At 52.6% G+C, this 22,914-nt stretch overlaps 1 protein-coding gene across 4 annotated transcripts in view; it reads left to right on the forward strand.

Moving 5' to 3' along the window:
* The first annotated feature begins 295 nt into the window (after nucleotides 1-295).
* Nucleotides 296-22,914, forward strand: part of EPB41L4B (erythrocyte membrane protein band 4.1 like 4B) — a 129,374-nt gene continuing 106,755 nt past the window's right edge. For 2 of the 4 annotated variants that reach the window (XM_055301965.1, XM_055301966.1), the window contains exon 1: nucleotides 296-702. In XM_055301965.1, the coding sequence (XP_055157940.1) occupies nucleotides 376-702 (327 nt within the window). In that variant the 5' untranslated portion in view covers nucleotides 296-375. The remainder of the gene's footprint in view (nucleotides 703-22,914) is intronic. The other 2 variants (XM_055301967.1, XM_055301969.1) reach the window with 2 other exon arrangements.

The following is a 22,914-nucleotide window of genomic DNA, read 5'->3' on the forward strand; positions in this document are numbered from 1 at the left end:
CCGCGCCCCGCAGCTCCGGGCCCCGCCGCCCGCCGTCGGGAGCGGCCCCTGCGCCGGGAACTCAGGCCGGCGGCCCGGGGAGCGCGCGGCGGCGGCGGCGGCGGCGGCGGCGGCAGCGGCGGCGGCGGGACGGCCCCGGGGCCGCCCCGAGCGCGCCCTCCCTCCCGCCCGCGGCCCCTGGCGGCCGGCGCTGGCCCGGGCGGGCGCGCCCCGCGGGCAGCCGGAGCGCGGCCTCGGCCTCGGCGGGAGCGAGCCCCGGGCCGCGGGCGCCGGGAGGCGGCGCAGGCGGCCGCGGGCACTGACGGCGGCGCGGGGCGCTCCCGGGCGGCGGCGCGGCGGCGCAGGGGGCGGAGGCAGGGGGCGCCCCCGGCCAGGATGCTGCGGTTCCTGCGCCGGACCTTTGGCCGCCGCTCCATGCAGCGCTACGCGCGGGGCGCGGCGGGGCGCGGGGCCGCCGGGCTGGGGGACGAGCGCGACGGGGGCCCGCGGGGGGGCCCGGCCGCCGCCGCCGCCGCCGCCGCCGCCGCCGCCTCCTCCTCCACGCTGCCCGCCGCGCCGGGGGGGAGCGTGTTCCCGGCGGGCGGCGGGCCCCTGCTCACGGGCGGCGCGGCCGTGCACATCTCCGCCGCCGGCGCCGCCAAGGCCACCCTGTACTGCCGCGTCTTCCTGCTCGACGGGACCGAAGTGAGCGTGGACCTGCCGGTGAGTGACCGCGGCGCTGCCACCCCCGGGCCCGCCCCCCCGTGTGCCCCTCCGGGCGCCCCGCCTGCACCTCCCCGGGGGCCCTCCCCCCCTTCCCCCTCCCCCTCCCCTCCCCCTCCCCCTCCCCGGGTTCCCTCCGGACCCCTCCGTGGGACCTTGCGCCGCCGGGGCGCGCGCCTTCCCCGGCTGCCGCCTGGTGCTCTGGGCCTCGCGCCCTCCCCCGCTCGCCGGGTCCCCTCTCCCCGAGTCCCCGCCCCCTGGCGCGGTGGCCGGTGCTCCCCTTCCGCCCCCCGCCCCCCGCCCCCCCCCCCCAGATCGCAGCGGGGCCCTCTTGGTGCCGCGCAGTGGGTTAGGCAATCCCAGAGCAATGCGGGGTGCCCCGGGGGGCCTGCTTGCCCCCGCAGAGTCGTCACCAGGCCTCGTGGAGACGGCGGGGGGAGAAGCCCCTCCCCCGCTGCCCAGCAGGTGCCCCAAGTTTGGGAGGGGATCCGGGGACCTTTTCTCTCCCGGCCCCTTCTCGGTGCCGGCCCCCGCCCCATCCCCAGCCGGGAGAGCCCCTCAGCCCTCCGCCTCGCAGGGGGCTGGGTGACTTGGGAGCTAACTCCGGCCTCGCCAACTTTGCACCAGCGCAGCCCTCTGCTGGGGCGCCGGGAGCCGGCCCTGGGGCGCCCTCCGGCCTGGCGCGCCCAGCTCGCCCCTTCCCACCCCCCGCACCGTGCGTGGGGGGGCGGCGGGGGGACCCCGGGGCTGCGGCGCGGGGTCCGGGCCCCCGCCCACAGGTGGCTGCACCCCGCCCCCCCCCCCCCCCCCCCGCAGCCCTGAGCTGGGCTGGCGCTGCCGTCTCCGCCGGGGCGCCCTGCTCTGCGGCCCGGAGGGGCCAGATGTGATCGAATCGAATCAAATGGGGCGCCTGCTGGGCACCCGGCGCTGCGGCAGACGGTGCCTTGGGGAATCTCTGGGTGTGACTGAGGACACAGCCCCGATCGAGCTTTTCGATGAAATGTCACAGATCATTCCGAGGATTTCACGCGCAAAAAAAAAAAAAAAAAAAAGCGCATACCCAGACTTCCAGAGGAACCGTGTAGGCCTTCCCGCGTGGGGGACCTTCTTGAGACTTCCCGAGGGACCTAGGAACCCATGAGGCTTTTAGATGGGAAGGTCAGAGCCTGCTTGGCCTGCACTTTAATGCTGCCTTAGGTCTTGATTTTGAGGCAGTTTCAGCCGAGGGCCATTTTTATATCTGTGCCTCCTAGCGCGCTCTCCGGAGAACATCATTTTGTTATGATCATACCCTTGTGGGGCCTTTTTATTCACGCAGAAGGAGCCGGCGTTCCTGTGCTTAGAGCTGTTGTCTTTAAAATAGCCTGAAAATGTTCCTCCTCCCCACGACTGAGGCTCCCCAGCGCGTCTCCGGCTCGGAGGGGGAGGCCGGGGAGCCAGGAGGATCGGAGAGGTGGGCAGCTGCTGTGTGGAGAGGATGTGGCGCATTCTGCGTCTCGGATCGGGGGAAGGAATGCTCCCCCCCCCCCCAGAACTTTGTCGGGGCTCCTTGAGGATTTTCTCGGCTGTTCCCCAGGGATGGTGCGTTTAGAAAACATATTGCTTCTGTCGGATTCGTGCGACAGGGCTTAAGGGGTGTTTCTGGGATGACAAACGCAAACTGAGTCAAGTGCATGCGTGGTGGGTAAACCCAGACAGGTGCGCCGAGGATCAGGCTGGGATGGGGCCGAGGGCTGACCTGGGTGGCCGCTGGAGCCCTCCCTGGGCGTGGGGGCGGGGCCCTTTACATCCGGAAAGGTTTCTGCGCTTTACCAAAGGTCGCTTGACAAAAGATTTCCCCCGGATTTCTTACGGTGGCAGATTTCTTGATGCTCTAAGAGGCGATCCCGAGAACCTCGCATCTTATTTCCACAGATGCCCGCACCTGTGCACACACACGCCCTGTCCGAAGACACGACACACGCTTTTGTCGTGGGAGCCCTCGGGGGGGACAATGCTAAAAATCACCAGTGAGCACGGCTCATCGATTTAAAGATTTATTAGATATCAGAACTGCGTCCCACGGGCTCCTGGGCTCGCCTTCCCAGATCAGAGTTGTGGTTCCTTAATTAATTCTCAGAGTCCGAGGTTAGCGCCGGGCGGCGGCTCCCAGTGAATTCGCGGGTGGATTTGCAGCTCGCGTGCTCCTTCCCCGGGCTCACTTCTAATGCCGGCCTGTTGGGCATGTAGCCCCTCTCGTCATTGTTCCCCCCTTCTGCTTCCCTGGATTTCTACCGCCTCCTGGGCCCCGGTGTTGCGTTGCTGCCTGTCACACGGACAGGATTTACCTCTGGCTGCCATAGCCCTTAGCTGGATTCTCTGTCCCCTGTCACTTCCGCAGGCACTCAGGGCACTTGCCAGGCTAACCCCGGCTCCTTTGTAATTAAAACCCTCCGGCGGGGTTAGCTCCGCGAATTCTTCTGCTCAGCCTGCTAACGGTGGCTGTGCCTTGTCATAAGCCATCGTGTCAGCCCTGATCTGAACACAGGGTCTGAAATTGAGCACAGCAGCACCTTCAGGGTGACCAGGCCCCGGGGCGCCTCAGTCCTCAGTCAGCCTTTATGGGGCGCTGTGCTGTGGGCGCAGGGGGGAACAAGGGGTGGCCTGGAGGCTCTTGGGAAACACAGGTAGAAACAGGCTTTTTATTCTAAGTGATGCTAAGTGATGGGGCTGGGCTCACCCGACCGGGGTGCTGCTGGGGGATGGGCGGGTCAGGAGGGCCTCCTGGAGACTTCCACACTTGAGGTTATAGGATCTCAAACCCGGGGTCCCTTGTGCATTTTCAGAAGCCTCGTCGTACCAGGTCCGCTCCTTAGCTAACCCGTGGCCCGTTGGCGTAGGACAGAAAGGACGAAGCGACCGTAGGCGTCTTCAGCGGTTCCCTGGCGGGGCCTGGAGCCTCCTTGCCTGCCGGTGGGCCGCCTCCCCTCGCGGGCCTGCCCGGTTTTAACCTTCGCTGTGGTTTCTCAACCTTTGAGAAAAACGTGAACAACAGGATCTTCTAAAAACAACCCGTCTGTAACGTGCAGCCTCCGATGGGCTACAAACCCCGCTTGCAGGGGAATCCCTGGCTCGCCCTACAGCCCCCAGAGGCGCCCTGAGCCACTCCTCTGCGGAAAGCCCGGCCCCGCTTTGGCCGGGGCTGCGCCCCTGCCCGGCCCAGCCCTCGGGTGTGGCCTGGTCGGGGCCGGGCAGGGCTCCCTCGGCCTACCCTAGACACCTTCCTTCTATTAATGCAGCTGAAGATCCCATTAGTGTGCTTGGCAGCGGCACCCGCTGTTGACTCATATTAGCTCTCTGTTGACTAAATCCCTGGCATCGCTTTTGCTCGTGCGGCTGTTGCTCAGCCCCGTCTCCCCCTCCCCTGCGTGCACAGTCTTCCAGCAGCTCCGCGTGGAAGGCTGCGAGGCCATGTGTGCGCGTGGCTGGCTGGGCAGCACTCTCGCCAGGCCTCGGGGGGCACGCCGGTCGGCCTGGAGCAGTGCGGGTGGCGCAGTGGCTCTCCCCGAATCCGGAACTCAGCGTAGACTCCCTGTGCTACCGTGCAGGCGGGGCGAGCCTCGGAAGATTGGGCCTGAGCCTTTGCAGGCCAGCTGTGCACCCTTGGGCGGCTCAGGCTGTCTGAGCATCGACTTTCTGGTCCTTCAGATGGGGGTGTTGGGAGGGTTATGCGACTAGAATGGTCTAAAAGGCTTCAGTACCCATGCACAGCAGGGCACTGAAGGGTTGCTCAAGGTGTGGCTGCACCCCCAATTCTCACACCTCCTCTCTGGCCTGTGGGAAGGGTTTGGAAGCATGTCCAGCAACGGATGTTAAAAACAAACCAAAAAGAGCTGGGGCAGGAAGGCTAAACATCTCATTTTGTGAAAATTGGAAGTGGTATGTGATACGAGACATGCTTTTTGAAAGTTTCACTTTTTTTTAAAGATTTTATTTATTTATTTATTTATTTATTTACTTATTTATTTATTGTAAAGAGAGCGAGCACGGGGAAGGAGGGCAGAGGGAGAGGGAGAAGTAGGCTCCCCGCTGAGCAAGGAGCCAGATGGGGCCCCGTCCCAGGACCTGAGATCATGACCTCAGTGGAAGGCAGAGGCTTAAGGGACTGAGCCACCCTAATGCCCTGTTTCACTTTAAACGAGAAAGGGTTACCCCTCCCCCCACCTCAAATGCAAGTTCTTAGAGATTTATTTACTTATTTTAAAGATTTTTTCTATTCATGAGAGAAACATAGAGGCAGAGACACAGGCAGAGGAAGATGCAGGCTCCCTGCGGGAGCCTAATGGGGGGACTTGATCCCGGGACTCTAGGATCATGACCTGAGCCAAAGGCAGATGTTCAACCGCTGAGCCACCCAGGTGTCTACGTTCTTAGAGTTTTAGAGCTAGAATCGCTGAAAGAGCGGAATGCACTGGTAGGATGTAAAGATCGTGTGCTTTATTTTGCAGCTGAAAGGGACCCTCAACAGCATATACCCCGTCCTTGGTGTATATGGGAAACTGAGGCCTATAGATAGAAAGTGACGTTACACTCAGAGAAGAGTTGGAATGGGTTACCCTGGAAACCCCAACTGCCTAGCCTTTGGAGTATCAGCGGTAGACTGCCCCCCTAGTCCTGACACAGGACCATGGAAAGGGGATGGGATATATTCCTGGCAGTTGGTAGTAGGACAGATCTTCTCGAACAATGGGGAACTCCGGCAGAATGGTTCTCTGACTTCGGTGTACTCCAGGGTGCTTCTGGGATTTCCTCTCCAGTTACAATTCCCAGGGTCCACCCCAGAATTCCTGATTGAGTGGATCAGGAAATTGGGCTTCTTACCAGGATACTTATCCTGGGTGATTCTGATAAACAGGGTCCCTTCACACCTTTTGAAAAACACTGGCTGTAGACCTGAGAGCAGAGGGCAGCCAGGCTGTGCATTAAAACTGCGTAGGCACAGGAGGCAATGGTCAGCTCTGAGCCAGGGCTTGACAGTATGACCCCTGAGCCCTAGGGAGTTTTTGTCACAGCAGAGTGAGGCTGGGGCAGTTGTGCTGTTGCAGTGGCCCAGGCGAGGGGTGACGAGGGCCTGGCCTAGAGAAGTGGGCACAGTACCAGAGCAGTTGGCAGGGGCAGTGGGTTGAGTGAGGCCTAGTGGAGTCTAGCCTGGAGGCAGGGAGGTCTTCACCCTCAGTTGTGGGAAGAGATGGGGGAACCATATAAGACACCCCGGAAAATAGGGGACCAGCAGCTCCTCATTTCCACCCTCTCCCAAGGTTCTGGCTTCCGTGGACACCTTGCCTCATCCTGGGCCTCTGGATGGCTGGCTTTGTCCTGCCCCTGAGGGGATGGAGGTATTGGCTCAAGGTGGCCTTCCAGTGCTGACCCCCGCCCCCACTCCATCCCAGCCTGTGAATGAGACCCCCCCGGGAACTTTGAACCCCTACCTGGGTCATGCTGAGTTTATTTTAAAAAAATAATAACTTTGTTTTAAAGGAGGGCTAGTGGGGAACAGTGGGGAGTCTGGGAGGAAGAGAGATGAATGGTGAACATCGTTCCCAGTGGGATACAGGGGTGACCCCTGTCACACTGTGGTGTCACCCTTGGTGGGTTGTCAGGGTTAAGATGGGGGGAAGGGGTGTCTGTCAGCCTTTCCCGTGCCAGTAACATGACCCTGCACCGGTCCAGGACCGAACAAATATTAACTCGCTAAGCACTTTCACGTGCATAATCTCATTGAATTCTGTCCCTAGTGCACCGCTGTGGATGAAGGCATAGGTCTGTTTAATTTTGAAATAGCAAAAGGTCAGCGTATGTGTGTGTGGAGGGAGTATTTTCCCTGAGATTCCTGCATAGGGACTTAGGAAAAAAAAAATCTACTTGGTAACCACAGAAATCCTCCACCCACAATTTGTCCTCAAAACAGGTGTTCATCCTTGTCCACTGCCTGAGTGCCTGCACCCGGCCTTCGCCGCTCTGCCTGGAGCTCTGTTCAGCAGGGCCCCGGTTCTGTGGGCACTCGGGCTTCCTTCTCTGGCCCGTGGCAGCTGCCTGCAGGCGGGGTCCACTGCTGATTCATCTTGCTGGGTTTTTTGGTTTTTTTCCCAAGTTAGTGTGTGCCTTCGGCCCCTACTTTCATTTCACATTTGAACATGCTTAAAGCAGAGAGGCTAGAAAATAAATGTGGAGAAGCTGGAGAAGTGAAAACATCTAAAATTTCATCAGAGATGACCACTGTGAAAATTGTGGTATATATCCACCTGTAGTTTTTTCTTTTTGTGTTTAGATATAATTATGTACTCAGAATGATGAATTTGCATGGGTTGATCAAAGTCTCTCCACCCCTTCAGCACAGTTGAATAGGGATCACAGACTCTGAGTTTGTGTCTCTTGGGGGTGGAGGCTCTTGGCCATCCTTCCCCCCTTACACTGCCAGCGACCCTTAGCTGGGGTGGGTGCCCCCAGTGCTGGTTGGCCACTGGAGCTGTCCACCTATACTGCCCCTGCCTGAGTGAGAAGCAAGCTCCCCGTCCTTGGAGCCTCTCCCCACCGGTGTCTCTGCCTTCTGGTCCTGCTGCTGAGGCCACAGAATTCTCTCACATCTGGGGGCTTCTGTGCTGAGCACCTGCTTGGGGGCGGTCACTGTTCTCTCACCTGCCAGGGATGTGCATGCTTTGCTTACCAGCCAGAGCTGGGCAGTAGCCTTACAGCCTCCCAGGTGTGCCCCCTGTGCCCTAACCGCCCCCGCCTCCCAGTCTCCTCCTGCAGCCTCTTTGGCTTCCCTCTAGAGTTGGATTTATCTCACTAGCCCCACTGGATTTTAATTTCTGGCTTATTTCTAATTGTTTTCCAGAATGTTTTTGTTTACCTGTGGTGCATTTTCTCTAGTCAACAAGAGCTTACTGAGCGCTTACACGGCGTAGAGCACTGGGGAGGGATCCACACGAGGGATGAGAGAATTCTAATCTCAAAGGGGAAACCAGGTAAATACATAACTTGAAGCTGCACATAAAGTAGCGCAGAGGGCGAGCAGCTGAACTGTGGGGTGGAGCTGGCGATGGTCTGATGCCCAAAGTGACATCACGTTGTCCCAGAGGATGCCCAGGAGTTCAGCTGTAGATTTGGTTAGAAGGTGTCAGGGCAGAGGAAACAGCAGGTGCAAATGCTTGGAGGTGGGGAGCCCCAAACCCCCACGGAGTAGGGGAGGATTATGAGCTCTGGCTGTGTCCCTGAATCTTAAAGGAGCAAGTGGGGAACCTTTCAAGTGCAGATACGTGTCTTAAGCTAATAAGAGCCGAGGCTTACTGAGCATTTGCTGCGTGCCTGGTGCTGTGCTAAGTGCTTAAGGGATAGGCTTGTTGAATTCTCACAAAAACTTTGATCGTGTTATTGCTCTTATCTCTGGTTTGTAGAGGGGAGAATCGGGGCTCAGTAATCAAGGTTAAAAAATTTGCCCGTGTTTTTTAAAGCTGGTAGACTCCAGCTTTAAGCTCCGACTGGCCAGGGGAGATTTGTGGTCCAGAAAGTCCCCCTGATGGCAGGATGGAGCATTGGTCGGGTGGGTGGTGAGTAGGTTCTGAGACTGCCCCAGCAGCCCTGAGGTGGATGGGGACCTCTGAGCCTCCTTTGCAGGCCAGGTGGGATTTCCAGAAATCAGATTTACATCTTCCTTTAAAAAAAAAAAAAGAGAGATTATTTATTTATCCGTGAGAGACACAGAAAAAGAGGCAGAGGCACAGGCAGAGGGAGAAGCAGGCTCCATGCAGGGAGCCTGATGCAGGACTCGATCCCAGGACCCCGGGATCACACTCTGAGCCAAAGGCAGATGCTCAACCACTGAGCCACCCAGGTGCCCCTATTTTCTTTTCTTTTTAAAATATATCTCTTTATTTAAGTAATCTCTACACCCAGTGCGGAGCTTGGACTCCCGACCCAGAGGCCAAGAGTCACACGCTCTTCCGACTGAGCCAGCCAGGTGCTCCCAGATTTACATCTTCAGTCACGTTCGTCGAATACAGTCTTACTCCGCGTGCATTCTGGTTTGATGGCCATGAGTTTTCAACACTGAGGTCAGAAGTAGGCTACATTTTTAAAAAGTGCTCAATAGGGGCAGCCCGGGTGGCTCAGCGGTTTAGCGCCTGCCTTGGCCCAGGGCGTGATCCTGGAGACCCGGGATTGAGTCCCACGTCAGGCTCCCTGCATGGAGCCTGCTTCTCCCTCTGCCTGTGTCTCTGCCTCTCTCTCTCTCTCTCTCTCTCTCTCTCTGCATCTCTATGAATAAATAAATAAAATCTTTTAAAAAAAAAAGTGCTCAATAGAACAATGTTAAACTTATCACACTGGAAAGCATATCACAAATTCCCATCCTGCTGCATAGCAGCTGGTCCCCCCAGTCTGTGTGCTTTCATAGACATGTGCATACACATGGTGTAGGGTTTTTTTTTTTTTTCTCCCATCCAAGCCTTCCTGACAAACTCATCAGTTTGGTGCCCTCTTTTGTGATTATTCTAGATTAAATTCACCCCTGAATTTGTGTGTGTGTGTGCACGCGCATGTATGTGTATGTGTGACGTGAGGAGTACCTGTCTCTACCTGTCGTGGGGTTGGTGGTTGATACGCAGAGCACCTGCCGTCTTCTGTGTTGGGCAACCCTGCCCTCTAGGCTTGCAGAATCCGTGTCACTTCCCTTAATTGCTGCCGTGTGGGAAGGTATTATTATCCGTTTACATATGGTCTCAGGGAGCATGTGGCCTTGGGCCACTCGGGTAAGAAGTGTGGCAGAGTCAGAAGGGAATCTAGGTTTTTCTGACTCATTTTCCAGCGCTCTGCCCCCAGCCCATGCTGTGCACGCTCAGCCTCCAGGATCGAAATGTGTGCTCCTTGGAACTCCTCTGTGACTTGATGGGTCACAGTGTCATGCCATAGACCACCCTGTCATTCTTGAACCTCTTTGCCTTTCAGGGTCCCTGGCACTTGGCTTCTGTTTTATCATTTCTGGGGTTCTTTGCCCTAAAGTTGTCACTGGCCGAGTGCCCAGCATCTCCTTGGTGAAGCTAAGGGCTGGAAGATGATATCCCCAGGGTCCCGTGCCACCCGCGGGATCATCTGGAGCTTCCCTGTCTCCCAGGCCTGAGCTCGGTCCCCAGAGTAGAACTGTCCCGCAGGGAGGACGTGGACCGCCTGGTCTCGCAGGGGCCTGCAGGGCTGGCATCTGTCAGCCCAGCCGCGCGGTTCTCTTCTCTTGTTCTCAGCCCCGTGGTACCTGACCTCTGCCCAGGCAGGTGGAGGTGGGCGTGATAGTGCCTCTCCATTAGCCCGCCTACCTGCTTGCTCAGCTGCAACCCCTTTGAATTAGGGATTTTCTTTTTATTACGATACAGTGGAAGTGACATAAAATGTACTGTTTTGAACACTTTTGGGTAGACAGTTCAGTGGCGTGGAGTGCATCCACGTAGTAGTTTTACAGCTGTCATCACCCTCTATCTCCAGATTGTTTTCCTCTCTGCAAACTCAAACTCTGCACCCATAGGACGATAATTCTCCTTCACTGCCCCCCTCCCCGCAGCCCCTGGCAACCGCCCTCCCGTGTTCGGTCTCTACCACTTGGGCAACTCCAGATACCTTCTGTACGTGGAACCGTACACTGTTTATCCTTTTTGTGTCTGACTCCTCTCAGCGTGGTATCTTCGGGGTTCATCTGTGTTGTAGCGTGCGTCAGGATGCCATTCCTCTTGAAGGCTGTGTAGTATTCCCATGTACGTATACACCGCCTTTGGTTTATCCATCATCTGGGTTGTGGATTTTTGTGCAGTTTCGGGCCTTCCCTTTTTTTAAAAAAATATTTTATTTATTTATTCATGAGAGACACAGAGGGAGAGAGAGAGAGGCAGAGACACAGGCAGAGGGAGAAGCAGGCTCCATGCAGGGAGCCTGACGTGGGACTTGATCCCCGGTCTCCAGGATCATGCCCTGGGCCGAAGGCAGGTGCTAAACCGCTGAGCCACCCGTGCTGCCTACTGTGCATGAATTTTGAAGTCAGTCGCTGCTGGTGATGTTTGGTGAGGAGTTGTAGGATCTACAGATTTTACTTCAATTCTGCCTTTTTTTTTTTTTTTGCAGTTTTTACCATCGACATGTCTAGGCGTAGTCAAAAATAGAGAGAACCCCATGTACACACCACATAATGAGCATAATGACCCCCACGTACCCATCATCAGGCTTCCTCACCTGTCCATATGGCCACTCTTGTTCATCTTATCCTCACCCCTGCTCCTTCCCAGTGATTTTAAAACATATTCCAAACGTGTAATTTCAAACTTGTGCTGTAGCACACGTCTCTAAAAGACAAGGGCTATGTTTTTATAAATAGATCGACTATACTGGTAAAACGCCTAAAAAAAAAAAAAGTTTGGTATCAAGATATTGAGGCAGTGTTCAGATTTTCCTGTTTGGTTGTCAGCAAGGTCTTTTCATTGCATTTGGTTGCTATTCTATCTAGAGCTTTAAGAAAAAATTTTTAGGAATATTTTTCCCTCGCTTCTTGAAGTATAGTTGACCAGTAAAGATCATATACATTTGGAGCATTTGGAGCGTAAAGCTTGGTGATTTGATAAAAGTTATAAATTGCAAAACCTATTACTGTGCATCAAGTTAATGAACACACCCATTGCCTTACCAGTTACAGTCATGTGTATCTTAGTAAAGTTTTGAAATCCACCGTTTTAGCAAATTTCAAGTGTATTTTACATTGTGATCAACTATAGTCATCGTTGCTGTATATGAGATCCCCGGAACTTGTTCATCTTCTAACTGAAAGTTTGTGTCCTCTAACTGACATCTCCCCATTTTCCCCACCCAACAATTTAAAGCTCTTAATCTAGAATTTTCCCCTTTCCCCACCTTTTTTTTTTTTTTTTTGCTCATATATTTGTTGATTTGCCCTGTAATAGTTTCTCACTTTCTGGATTTTGTTGATGGCATCCTCAACATTTGGTTACCCTGAGGTGCACTTGGTACAGGGAACTGGCATTATTTGAAACATTTGACTTAGGGCACACAGAACAATACAACGGGTTCTTTGCCCTCAAGAAGCTGGGGTGGAAACGAGTGCCATAGAGAACTTTATCAGTAAGCCCCCCAGAAAAGTCTAAGGTGTGGGGGCTGAGTGGGAGAAACGGGCAACCAGAAAAATCTCAAGAGAAAAAGTTGGGCTCTGAAGACAAATGGGAGAACACCTTTCCTGGTGGCCAGGTCAGCATATGCAAAGGCACTGAGGCTTGAAATAATACATCCAAGATTCCTGCTCCTCGCTCAAGCCCTGCCAGTGAGCCCAAGCATCCTGTATTTTTTATTGGTTGTTGCTTCTTTGAAAAGGTCCAAATTCCTCATCTCTGGAAAATTTTCAGTAGATTTGATGGAAGAATGTCTTTTTCTTTTTTGTCTAACTCCTGTTTCTTCATTAGCTCCTTGACTTTTTGTTTTAGAGAGAGAGAGAGAGAGAGAGAGAGAGAGAGAAAGGAGGAGGAGGGGCAGAAGGAGAGAGAGAATCCTAGGCAGGCTCCAGCGTGGAGCTCTAACACAGGGCTCAATTTCATGACCCTGAGATCATGACCTAAGCCAAAATCAAGAGTTGGATGCTTAACCGAATGAGCCGCCCAGGTGCCTCTCCTTGATGTTGGTTTTGTTTTTTTGAAATATTTTATTTATTTATTCATGAGAGACACACACACAGAGAGGCAGAGACACAGGCAGAGAGAGAAGCAGGCTCCATGCAGGGACTCAATCCCGGGACTCCAGCATCACGCCTGGGCTGAAGGCAGGCGCTCAACCGTTGAGCCACCCAGGCATCCCTTTGACGTTGGTTTTGAATGTCTCCCCTGACCTTGAATGTCTCCCCTGACCTTGGATCCTTTCTTTTTCTAGCTCACTCCTGTTTGGATTCCTTTACATTTTCTGGGAGGCCCCCCAGGGAGCACTTTCCCTCTCTCCAGGCTGGAGGTGCCAGCAGACATTTTAGGGAGCAGAATCCCTGAACCCTTCCGAGAGAGGAGACACGGGGCAGATGGCAGGGCAGCAGGAACCTCTGGCTTGTACCCCTGAGGGAGCACTTGGGGACCACACGGTGCAGAGCTTCATTCCGGATGGCAGATCTTTCCTGTCTGCATTGGAACACTCCCGCTGCTCCGTGCAGCCAGCCCGCCGCTCACCTGTGGCAAATGAGCAGTAATTAGTGTGTAATCAGCGCGGCCTCCTGCACGCAGCCCTCCGGGCTGCTCCTGCTCTCCCTCCGAGGCCAGCTGACAGTCGGCAAACCTCTTGGCCTTTCTGGGGCTCCCTGCCTCTTCCTAAAGCCAGCCGTGCTTCCCCCCAGGCCCCCGAGAAACTTGGCCTGCCCCGGGGCCTGGCCCTGGACGTGGGCTCCATCCAGGAAAGAGCTCGGAAGCTGTAAGAGCTGATGAGGGTTAGTCATTAACCTGCACTGCTCTCTGGCAGCCTGTTACGCGGCGTTTCACTGACCGTAGTCCGTTTATTGCTCCTGTTTGCTGGGGCCTGAGACCTGAGGTCTGAGCCACCTCCTGGTTGGGTCACAGGGTGTATGGAGTGGCATCTGCGGTGTGGATGGCAGTGAGAGTGGCCGGTCAGAGTCCAGGGAAGGGTTCATGCACACAGGCTGGCAGTGGCAGTGGGGTCCTCGAAGGCGAGAGCTGAGACGAGGGGGTCCGGAGTGTTTTAATGGGAGAGCGGGGAGTCCAGGGTCGGAAATACCTGTTCAGGATACCTCATCGGGATTCTGTATGGCATTTATTTTGCTTTGAGGTCCAAAAGTATTTAGCTTTGTTCTAAAAGCTGTGATGGATAGTTCCTCTGAGACCCCCCCCCGCCCCCCGCCCCCAAAGAAAAATGCAAAAATTACCTGCTGTCTTCTAAAAGAAACAGAATTGTGTGTATTCGAGCTACTGGGACGTGCCATTTATCTTATTACAACTCACTTCAGGGAGTGAGCTCTTCCACACATGGGAGTTGTCCCGGAGAGCTCCGGTTTGCTTATTGTTTCACCTTGTTAAGGACAACAGCAGTTAGAGATCATCTAACGTGCGTGAGGCCCAGTGCAGGGAAATGGTTAAAAATGGGGGCCCTTCTTAGGAGGAGCACATTTGGGTGTGGAATTATTCTTACATTGCGTTGCACACCTGCTGTCCCTCTTAAAAAGGAGAATGAGCAACTTTAGCCTTGCCCGGGGGTCAGCGTGTGAACACCCCCCCCCCAGCCCCGGTGGTTTCAGGCTGCTCCACCATAGGACACTGGCGGTCAGCCTTACTCCCTGGCTTTGCTGGGGCGCACGCCAGGCTGCTACCACCAGAGACCCCGTCATTACAGGGTATTTTTTTTTTAGACTCCCCGGGGGTAATTCCATTGTGCAGCCAAGTTTGAGGACCAGTGTTCTACAGCGTCACACCCCCCCCCCCCCCGACGTCCTTGTAGTGTTTTAGGTTTGGTGAAATATTTAATCCTGTTAGCACCACCTTTTGGAGAGAATTACAGGCATCCCAGTTTTACAGAAGCTTCAGCAGGAAGGCTTTTTTGGCCATCCCACAGCCGGTAAACGTCGGAGCTGGACCTAAAATCCTTGCCAGGCCTTCCCACGGGCCGTCCCCGCGGCTGCCACCCTGCTGCTGCTCTGGCACCTGCCACCTCCGCTCCCCATGCTTCACCTCTCCCTGCGCGCCTTGGCTTGTGCTCTTCCCCTCTTTCTAGCCAGCTCTTTCCTGGGAAGGGTCTAGCTCTTTCCGGACACGTCTCAGATGCTACCATGGTTGTGAGGCTTGTCCCGAACACACACACACACACACCACACACACACACACACACACACCTGCCCAGAGTATTCCCTCTCCTGCCTGGGAACCTGTGGGCCATTTGTGCCTTGCACGGAAAGTACGTTTCCTACTATAGTAGTTGTCTACGTAGTCATTTGAGTAATAGGAAACATTAATGACCCGCCCCCCCCTTTTTTTCCCAAATGATTTTCCTTTGGTAAAATACACACTAAAAAATGTAGCATTAGTGACGTTTAGTATACTCACGGGGATAGGTCACCGTCATCCCTGCCTTGCTCCAGAACATTGTGGACCTTAGGAGGAAACCCTGTACCCGCTAAGCAGTCCATTCTCCATTGTCCCCTCTGCCCCGCCCCTGGCAACCACTAATCTGTTTTCTGTCTCTATGGATTTGCCAGCTGTGGATATTCCATATAAACAGAATTGTACAGAATACTTAGCTCTTTGTGTCTGGCTTCTTGGACTTAGCATAATGTTTCCAGAGAACATTGACCCATGCCGTAACGTAAGCACTCTACGTGGCTTAACTCATTGACTCCTCGCAACTGTATTAGCTAAATACTCCCTATGAGCAGCCTCATTATACAGATGAGGAGATTGAGGCCCAGAGAGGTTAAGCAACATGCTAGAGCACACACAGCACGTAAGTGCTCTTGGCCTCCTCGTTGGCCTGCTGGTGCCTGCACTGCCTGCCGTTGACCTTGACCGATTAAAAGTGTAAACTCACCGTGTGAAGTAGAAATTGAAGGGCAAAAATGCAACTTGAGGAGAGAACTAATCCACAGCATCAGAACCACATACAATGCTGCTCCAGGAGCAGAAACCATGGAGAGGTACCGTGAGAGGTGCCCCCTCAGGAGACTGACTGCAGAACAGAATTGCTAAGACGGATTCTACAGCTAAAGTTCTTGGTTTACCTGGAGCGGGTCAGTTTTGTTACAGATTTTTTGCAAATGTCAGAGATTGTATATCTAGTATTGGAAGCCAACTGGTATTCCAGGATCACTGAAATGTTGAGGACCGAGTCTCAAGAACTAAAAAGGGCTCCCACCTAAAAGGTTTCTTATAAAACTAGTGCCCGCTGTATGCCGGACACAGTTCTGAACGTGCACTGACGCTTTTAATTCTCACAAAAACTTTACACGGTGACTACTGCCGTTTTACAGACCAGGGAACAGGTGCAAAACAGTCAGATCCCCTCTTCAGGGTCTTGCCACTAGAATGTGGTGCACCAGGAAGTCTGGCTCCAGCATCCAGACTCTTCACCTTTTTTTTTTTTTCAATCCTAATTTTCCGTTTCTGATTCTAACATACTTTTCCTGAAGGTAATGAGATCAGAACAGCCTCGTTGCCTGCAAAGGGGAAAAAACAATGAGAAGAATGTTGGTTTTATTAAAAAGAAATGCTACCTTGTTACACCAGTTCTGCACTTTTTATTTATTTTATTTTATTTTTTAAGATTTTATTTATTCATGAGAGACACAGAGAGAGAGAGGCAGAGACACAGGCAGAGGGAGAAGCAGGCTCCATGCAGGGAGCCTGACGTGGGACTCGATCCCGGGTCTCCAGGATCATGCCCTGGGCTGAAGGCGGCGCTAAACCTCTGAGCCACCAGGGCCGCCCAGTTCTGCACTTTTTAAAAATAAAAGGAATCCTTGTTTAGTTTAGAATTTTTAGGGATTACAGGTTAAAGAGGGTACAGAGTACAAAGCATAAAATGCCTCCACCAAGAGAGCACCACGTTAACATCTCGTGTATGGCCCTGTCACATTTTTTTTCCTAAGGGTTGCCAAAAAAGCTGTTTGTTTCCAAAAAAAACGTGATCATACTATGTATATATTTTTTAAAGTTTCTGGTGAAGCATGTTCTTAATCTTTACACTCTACGACCTCTTCTATGTAAAGAAGGGCTTGGAGAGATAGGTCCTTGCCGTGGGAGGGAGAAATCTCTTTGCAGCCGAGAGAGCAGCTATCCCCTGGTATAGAAGGATGCACAATGGCTGTGGTAGGAGAAGGCACATTGCTGGGAACTTATGGCTCATGATAGGGCCGAGGTTGGCCACAGGTTCTGAGCCCCGCTGACAACGTTGGATCTTCTGTGTGTTCCAGTCTGCATCTCATTTAAAGCTCATAGGCCAGCAGAGCAGGTGTTCTCATTCCCATTTGGCTGAGGGGGTAGACAGACCCAGAAAGGTAGATTTGTTCTTTTGACTCTTTGAGGCTCTCTGCCACCTGACTGTGCTGCTCAGATGACCAGGATGACCGGGCACCACCACGGCCGGACAGGTGCAGTCGTGTAGAAGCAGAAGTGGATTTGGAAGTAGAGGCGGATTTCCACTGGGGATGGCTTCAGGAGAAGTGACTGTTGGGTTGATTTTGACATTGAGCGGCGGAGGATTGGCAGTGCAGGTGGAGGAACAGTGGGACAGATGGCCCCACCAAGGAGGGCAGGAGGAGCATGTGTCTGAAAAAGATAAGCAGAGGAGAGGGGAAGGGGAGGGAGACTAACACCGCTGGACAGGTGGAGTCTGTCTGCAGGGTGATTGGCAGATGGTGGGGTTAAGAGGCTGTTACCTGCATCGTGCGTCTAATTTAGGGTGATGCTGGACTTGGACATGCAGGCAGGTGGAGTGGCGTTTGAGGACCTGGAATCCAATGGATTTGGCGGCTGGATTTAGGAGTGGGATTGATGGAGAAGCCAAGATGGGACCCCTATGTCTTGCACATGGCAGGTTGGGGGGATGGAGAATCCTGAGGGCAGAGCAGTAGCAGAGGGGGGCCCTAATGCTACGTCAGCTTGGTCTTTGGTTTTTGGACAGTTTGCAGATGTAAAGGGGTTTTCTTTTTGTGTTTTCTTTCTTTAAAAGGACCTCCAGATGGTCTAAGTTTTAAGGTGCCACAAAACCTGGATTCACTACTGGTGTGTTTTCCATGAGGCCAGTGTGAGGGGCCAGCAGATCAGACTCCTGGCGAAGAGTCTGAAGCGGGCTTGGAATGCAGTTCATGTCTGGCAGGGCCAGCTAGGAGGCTGGAACAGAGGAGCAGGTGCCGATGTCTGTAGATCTAGAGACACTTGCTCTCTGCCAGGCGCTGCACTGGCTGCTTTACGTGGATTTCTCAGCTCACATAGAGTCCCTGAGCGTAGGTGCCGGTATTCCTGCCACTATTTTACAAATGACAAAAGGAAGGCACCCTGAACTCTTGGCCATTCTGCTCTTTTGCCTCCCAAATCTGGGTGGGGTTGACATTTTCAAAGAGCGAATAATGGAGAGATGGGCATTTATTGAGTGCCTGCTGTATACCCACAGCCAAGCCAGGGGGCCGGGTGGATACAAGACTGAGTCAGGGATGCATCTTTTTTCTTCAGCAGCTGCAAATTTAGCGAGAAGATGTGTCTTTTGCATTCGCAGAGAGCTCTACAGCTTTTCCATGCTTTGTTCCCATTTTCTCGCTTAAGGAGGAAGAGTCAGGGCAGAGGACAGGAAAAAAAAAATAGTGATACACCTGGCTTTGTAAGTCAGCTCTTGTCAGTGAGAGCTCTGAGATGGTTGTTGCTAAAATGTGTAAAAATTCATATCTGGAACATGAGACCCAGGGAAGAAAGCAGGACTTGAGCAATCCCCTGACAATCGTGGCTCCAAAATCCCAGTGTGGGTTATTTTTAGCCTCAGTTGTTTACTTTATCGTGCTCCACCTAAGATGGCATGAGAAGGTGATGAAGACGTGTCTATGTGGTTTGGCCCAAACTGAATTTTTAAGCCTCCTCTTTTTGTATTCCTGTGCATTCCTCTGAGTGAAATAAACCTTCCACAAAAAAAGTATCCCCCACCCCCCATGATTTCACGCATATGCAGTTCTAGAACTGGCAAAACTAGTCTATGGAGAAAAAGAAATCGGGATAGCTGTAGCTTCTGCAGGCCTGGAGAGGGCTGCTGGGATTGCCTGGGAACTTTATGGGGAGACAGGAAGGTGCCGAATGGTACCAGAGCGGGGCAGGGGGGCAAGTTACACAGTTTCCACCTGTCAAAACGAAGCAGCACAGATTTGGGCATTTCAGGGTAAAGTAGATTTATTACCACCATCCGAAAAAAAGATGGGTAAAAAATTAATGGAGGGCAGTGGGGAGGAATGAAGGAAGAGGATACAGAATGTTGATGATTGTGAAAGCTGAGTGGCAGGTGTTTGCTCTACTGTTCTGTTTCGTGTTTATTTGAAATCATCCAAAATAAAAAGTTTTCTAAAGAAAGAGCAGACCAGGTATTCTTTATCGATTCCCCCTTTTGGGAATCCGTGAATTCTGTTCCTCCTAGAGAAGTCTGGTCTCCTGGGGAAAATGCAGGCTCTCTGGGCACTGGGGTTGGTCCGAGCCAGCCCTGGCTCTGGTCTCTTGTTTGCTTACTTTCTGCCTTGCTGGTGGCCATGAATCTTGAACTCTGGCTTTCTCCCACTGGCACCTGCTGCCACCTCTATTTTTTTTTTTTTGTCCCTGTCCTTTTGCTGCCCCTTTTACCCAGGAATTGACCCTCCCCTTCTATGGGACTTTGACCATCCCACTCCACCCATGCCTGGCTCCGGCTTATCTCTGACTCTCTGACTCCTTGGGGCCTCAGTGATTCCAAGTCATTCTCTGCTATAAATCTACTTGGGTCTCATTTCTCTTCTGCTTAGTGTTGTAAAATGCCACCTGTGTGCCTCTGTTCAGACATACAAGGTCTGTGAATCAGAGGGGCACTGTCCCTGCATTCCTATGCAGCTGTAAACCAGCACCTGCTGTGTGATTCCATTTATCTGAAGTCCAAAACAGGCAAAACAAAGCTGTGGTACCTGCGGGATGGAAGAAAGCGTAGAAATTGGAAAGAGGCACATGGTGGCTTCTGGGAGTCCAGTAATATTCTATTTGTTGACCTGTGCGCTCTTGCCTATGTCCATCACCCTTCAATTAAAAAGTAGACTAGAGGTCTATACCAGGCTTTTTTTTATTTTATTTTATTTTTTTTAATTTATGATAGAGAGAGAGAGAGAGAGAGGCAGAGACATAGGCAGAGGGAGAAGCAGGCTCCATGCACCGGGAGCCCGACGTAGGATTCGATCCCGGGTCTCCAGGATCACGCCCTCGACCAAAGGCAGGCGCCAAACCGCTGCACCACCCAGGGGTCCCTATATCAGGCTTTAAAAAATCATCACGTTTCACATTTAAAAAAATTCAAATTTGTAGACTTTAAAAAAAAAAAATTGGAAGATCTGAATTCCCAGAGTGGCAGTTGGCTAGGTCTGTGTGGTGACTGCCCAGCCCCCACCCCGCTTCCTCTTGGCCCACTTCACTCGTGGGAATGGCCCTGTCTGTGCACTGTTTCCATTCCCCACCTCGCGCACCTCCGGCAAGAATCCTTCCACGTGCCTTGTGTGGGGGTGGCACCTGCGTAACCCCCCACAGGTGTTCCTCCCACTTTTACATTCCGTTGGTCTCTTAGAACGTCTGAGGGTTGTGGTAGGTTGGGGGGGGGGGGGCAGTGTCAGTGCCTGATTTAGTGGCCGTCATGTAGGAATTACCTTTTGGCATGGATTTGAAGCCCTGATACGCTGGGATCTTGTGTGTTGAGACATTCCAGATGAATTAGTTCTGCTTGAACTGGGGAAAACTGGGGTTAGCTTATGACCAGTCCACAGCAATTAAAGAAGCTACTCTATTTGTACCACGGTGTTGACCTCTAGAAATAGTCTCCTACGTGTGTACCCTATTTTGAAGTAGCATTCCACGGTAATACTAGTCAGTGCTTGCACCTTGCTTGGTCTTCTGTTGTTGCTTTTAAAAATGCATATATGATCGGAGGGTGGCCTGGGTGGCTCATTCGGTTAAGTGCCTGACTCTTGATTTCGGCTCAGGTCAGGATCTCAGGGCCCTGAGATCGAGCCCTGCGTCTGGCTCTGTGCTGAGCGTGGAGCCTGCTTGAGATTCTCTCTCTCTCCCCCTCTGTCCCTCACCCAGCTCCAGTGTGCATGTGTGCACTCTCAAAAAAAAAAAAAAGTACATATATGATGGGAATTTTTTTTTCTTAGTTAATGGATATGAAAAGCTAACTTTCTGGGTGGTAAACTTACAGTCAGGATTCTTACAATAGTTCACACTAACCACAAACCACACACCTCAGGGAAATAATCTTGTTAATGCCATCCTTACAAATCCAAACCTACAGGCTGTAAGCATCACACCTCCTTTCCTCCATCTGAATGTGTCATTCTCTGCCTTCTTCTTGCAGGAGATTTTTTTTTTTAAAGATATTGAGTCACCCAAAAAAAAAAAAAAAAAGGTGAGAGATAAAAGAAAAATCGAAGGCCAACCTGATAAAGACAACTTGATTTGTATACCCCTCCATCACATGAATGGAAGCTGTGCCTCAGTTACAGTTTTATGTCTCTAATTGCCAAACTCACCATAGACAAGATTAAAAGTCTTACGTGCTTTTTTACCCCGGAACTTTTTTGAAAATTGTGCATGCACACAGAGCCAAGTAAAAAGCCCTAAAATTCTGTGCCTTAGCAGTTGGTGTGATCACTAAAAGTTTTAAACTGTAGGCAAATTTGCTAGTTGAGTTCACCGCCCATGCTTATGGAATACCAGCTATGGGTGGGACCCAAGGAAGTTGGGCTCCATGACCATGCTGTGACTCAAGCTGTGCCACCCAGCGAAGGCTCTTGGATCCCCAGAGGGATATGGTGGGAGGTTCCCGGGACTTCGCGTCTGAGGTCCTGGGCACAGCTCTGGCTCTGGCCCAGGCCAGCTGCATGTTTCCATCTTCTCCACACATCACTGGGTGCTGTGTCATCTCCATTTTACAGGCAGAAAACAGACTCCAAAAGCCTAGGGGGCTTAGTTGGGATCATGCTGGTCATGAGTGGTGCAGCCCAGATTCAGAACTGGTTCTGACTTGAAACCGTGTGCCTCCTGTATTAGACAGCGCAGGCTGTTATAACAAAATACCATAATCTCTGATGTCTCTGTGTGACCTCATCTCTCTCTCTCTCTCTCAGGATACCAGTCAGATAAGAGTAGGACCCACTCTAATGAACTCATTTGAACCTCATTACTTCTTGAAAGGCTCTGTCTTCAAATCCAGCCACATTCTGAGGCATAGGGAGGAGGGGGTGTATAGGACTTTGATTTGTGGACTTTGGGGAGACCCAGGTTCAGCCCAGGAACACACTCCCCTGTTACTTGATCTCTGTAAAGCTTGTCTCCTTCTGTGAATGGGCTTAGTAGGAAGAAAGAGGCCACCTCCATCACCGGGGGTGTCCAGTGGGCTCACCCTGGGCCAAGCCCTGTTCAGTCCTTCATTTCATCTCATTTCATTCTTAGACACCCTGACCAGGTAAGAAATTCCCTGACCCCAGACTCAGCCTGAGCGGGGTAACAGAGCTGGGTGGGACTCAGACCCTGGCAGGCTGACCCTCGAGCCCGTGCCCTCAGCCACTACATCACGGGGTGTGCTGTGGCATCCAGAAGCTACTTTCAGGGCCCTGGAGGGCTCCACAGAGAGGAGGCCGTCAGTGTCTACAGGCCTGGGGAGTCGAGGGAGGCTTCCTGTGTGAGGTAGCCCTGATGCTGTAAATTGAGTCGCACTCCTAAATCTCAGGATGCATGGGGGCAGTCTTCCACCCAAAGTTAGTTCTCTTCGTGTTTCTTGGCTAGTTTCCCTGGGAATTCGTTGCATATTTATTTATGTGGGGTTATTTGCTTTCAGAATTGCATGGCGGGGGAATCTGCAATCTGGCTGCAAAAAAGTAATTTGGCAATTTATTTTCAGGGCTGCCCTTCTTCCAGCAGCTTGTTTCAAACTCAACCTCTGGCACAGAGACATCCATCATTTTAATTGCGTGTTACTGTTTAGTCAGGCACAAATTTGTTTCATTTTCTTTTTCCTTTCTCCTGTGGGTTTTTAAAAAAATTTTTTTTTCCTGAACCACCATTTAAAAAAGCCAAAAATATTTCCCCAAACCAAGCACTTTTTATAGTTAAGGAGTTTTTAACACTGAGATTTCTGGTTTTTCGGGATCGCCTGTTTGGTTCTTAACCTTTCAGAAACGCGAGGCTTGCCTGTTCCTTTCCTGTTCAGATAACATCCATAATGCAGTTGTCGCAGGATGGACCGAAGAAAGAGAGTAGTATTAGTCACAGGGTCAGAGGCTCCTGTTCTATTCCTGGGTTTGCATTGGCTGCCTGGCAGCATGACCTGCCTCTGGCCTCATTGTTCCCACCTGTAAAATGAGGGCCTTGGAGGTGCTGATTTCTAGAACATTCCTACCTTCTTACTTGGTACCTTGGATGTCGTATAGGGCTCCTTACCAAGGCCTGCTCG

The sequence above is a fragment of the Nyctereutes procyonoides genome, unplaced genomic scaffold, assembly GCF_905146905.1.
Source record: "Nyctereutes procyonoides isolate TBG_1078 unplaced genomic scaffold, NYPRO_anot_genome, whole genome shotgun sequence".
Classification (NCBI taxonomy): domain Eukaryota; kingdom Metazoa; phylum Chordata; class Mammalia; order Carnivora; family Canidae; genus Nyctereutes; species Nyctereutes procyonoides.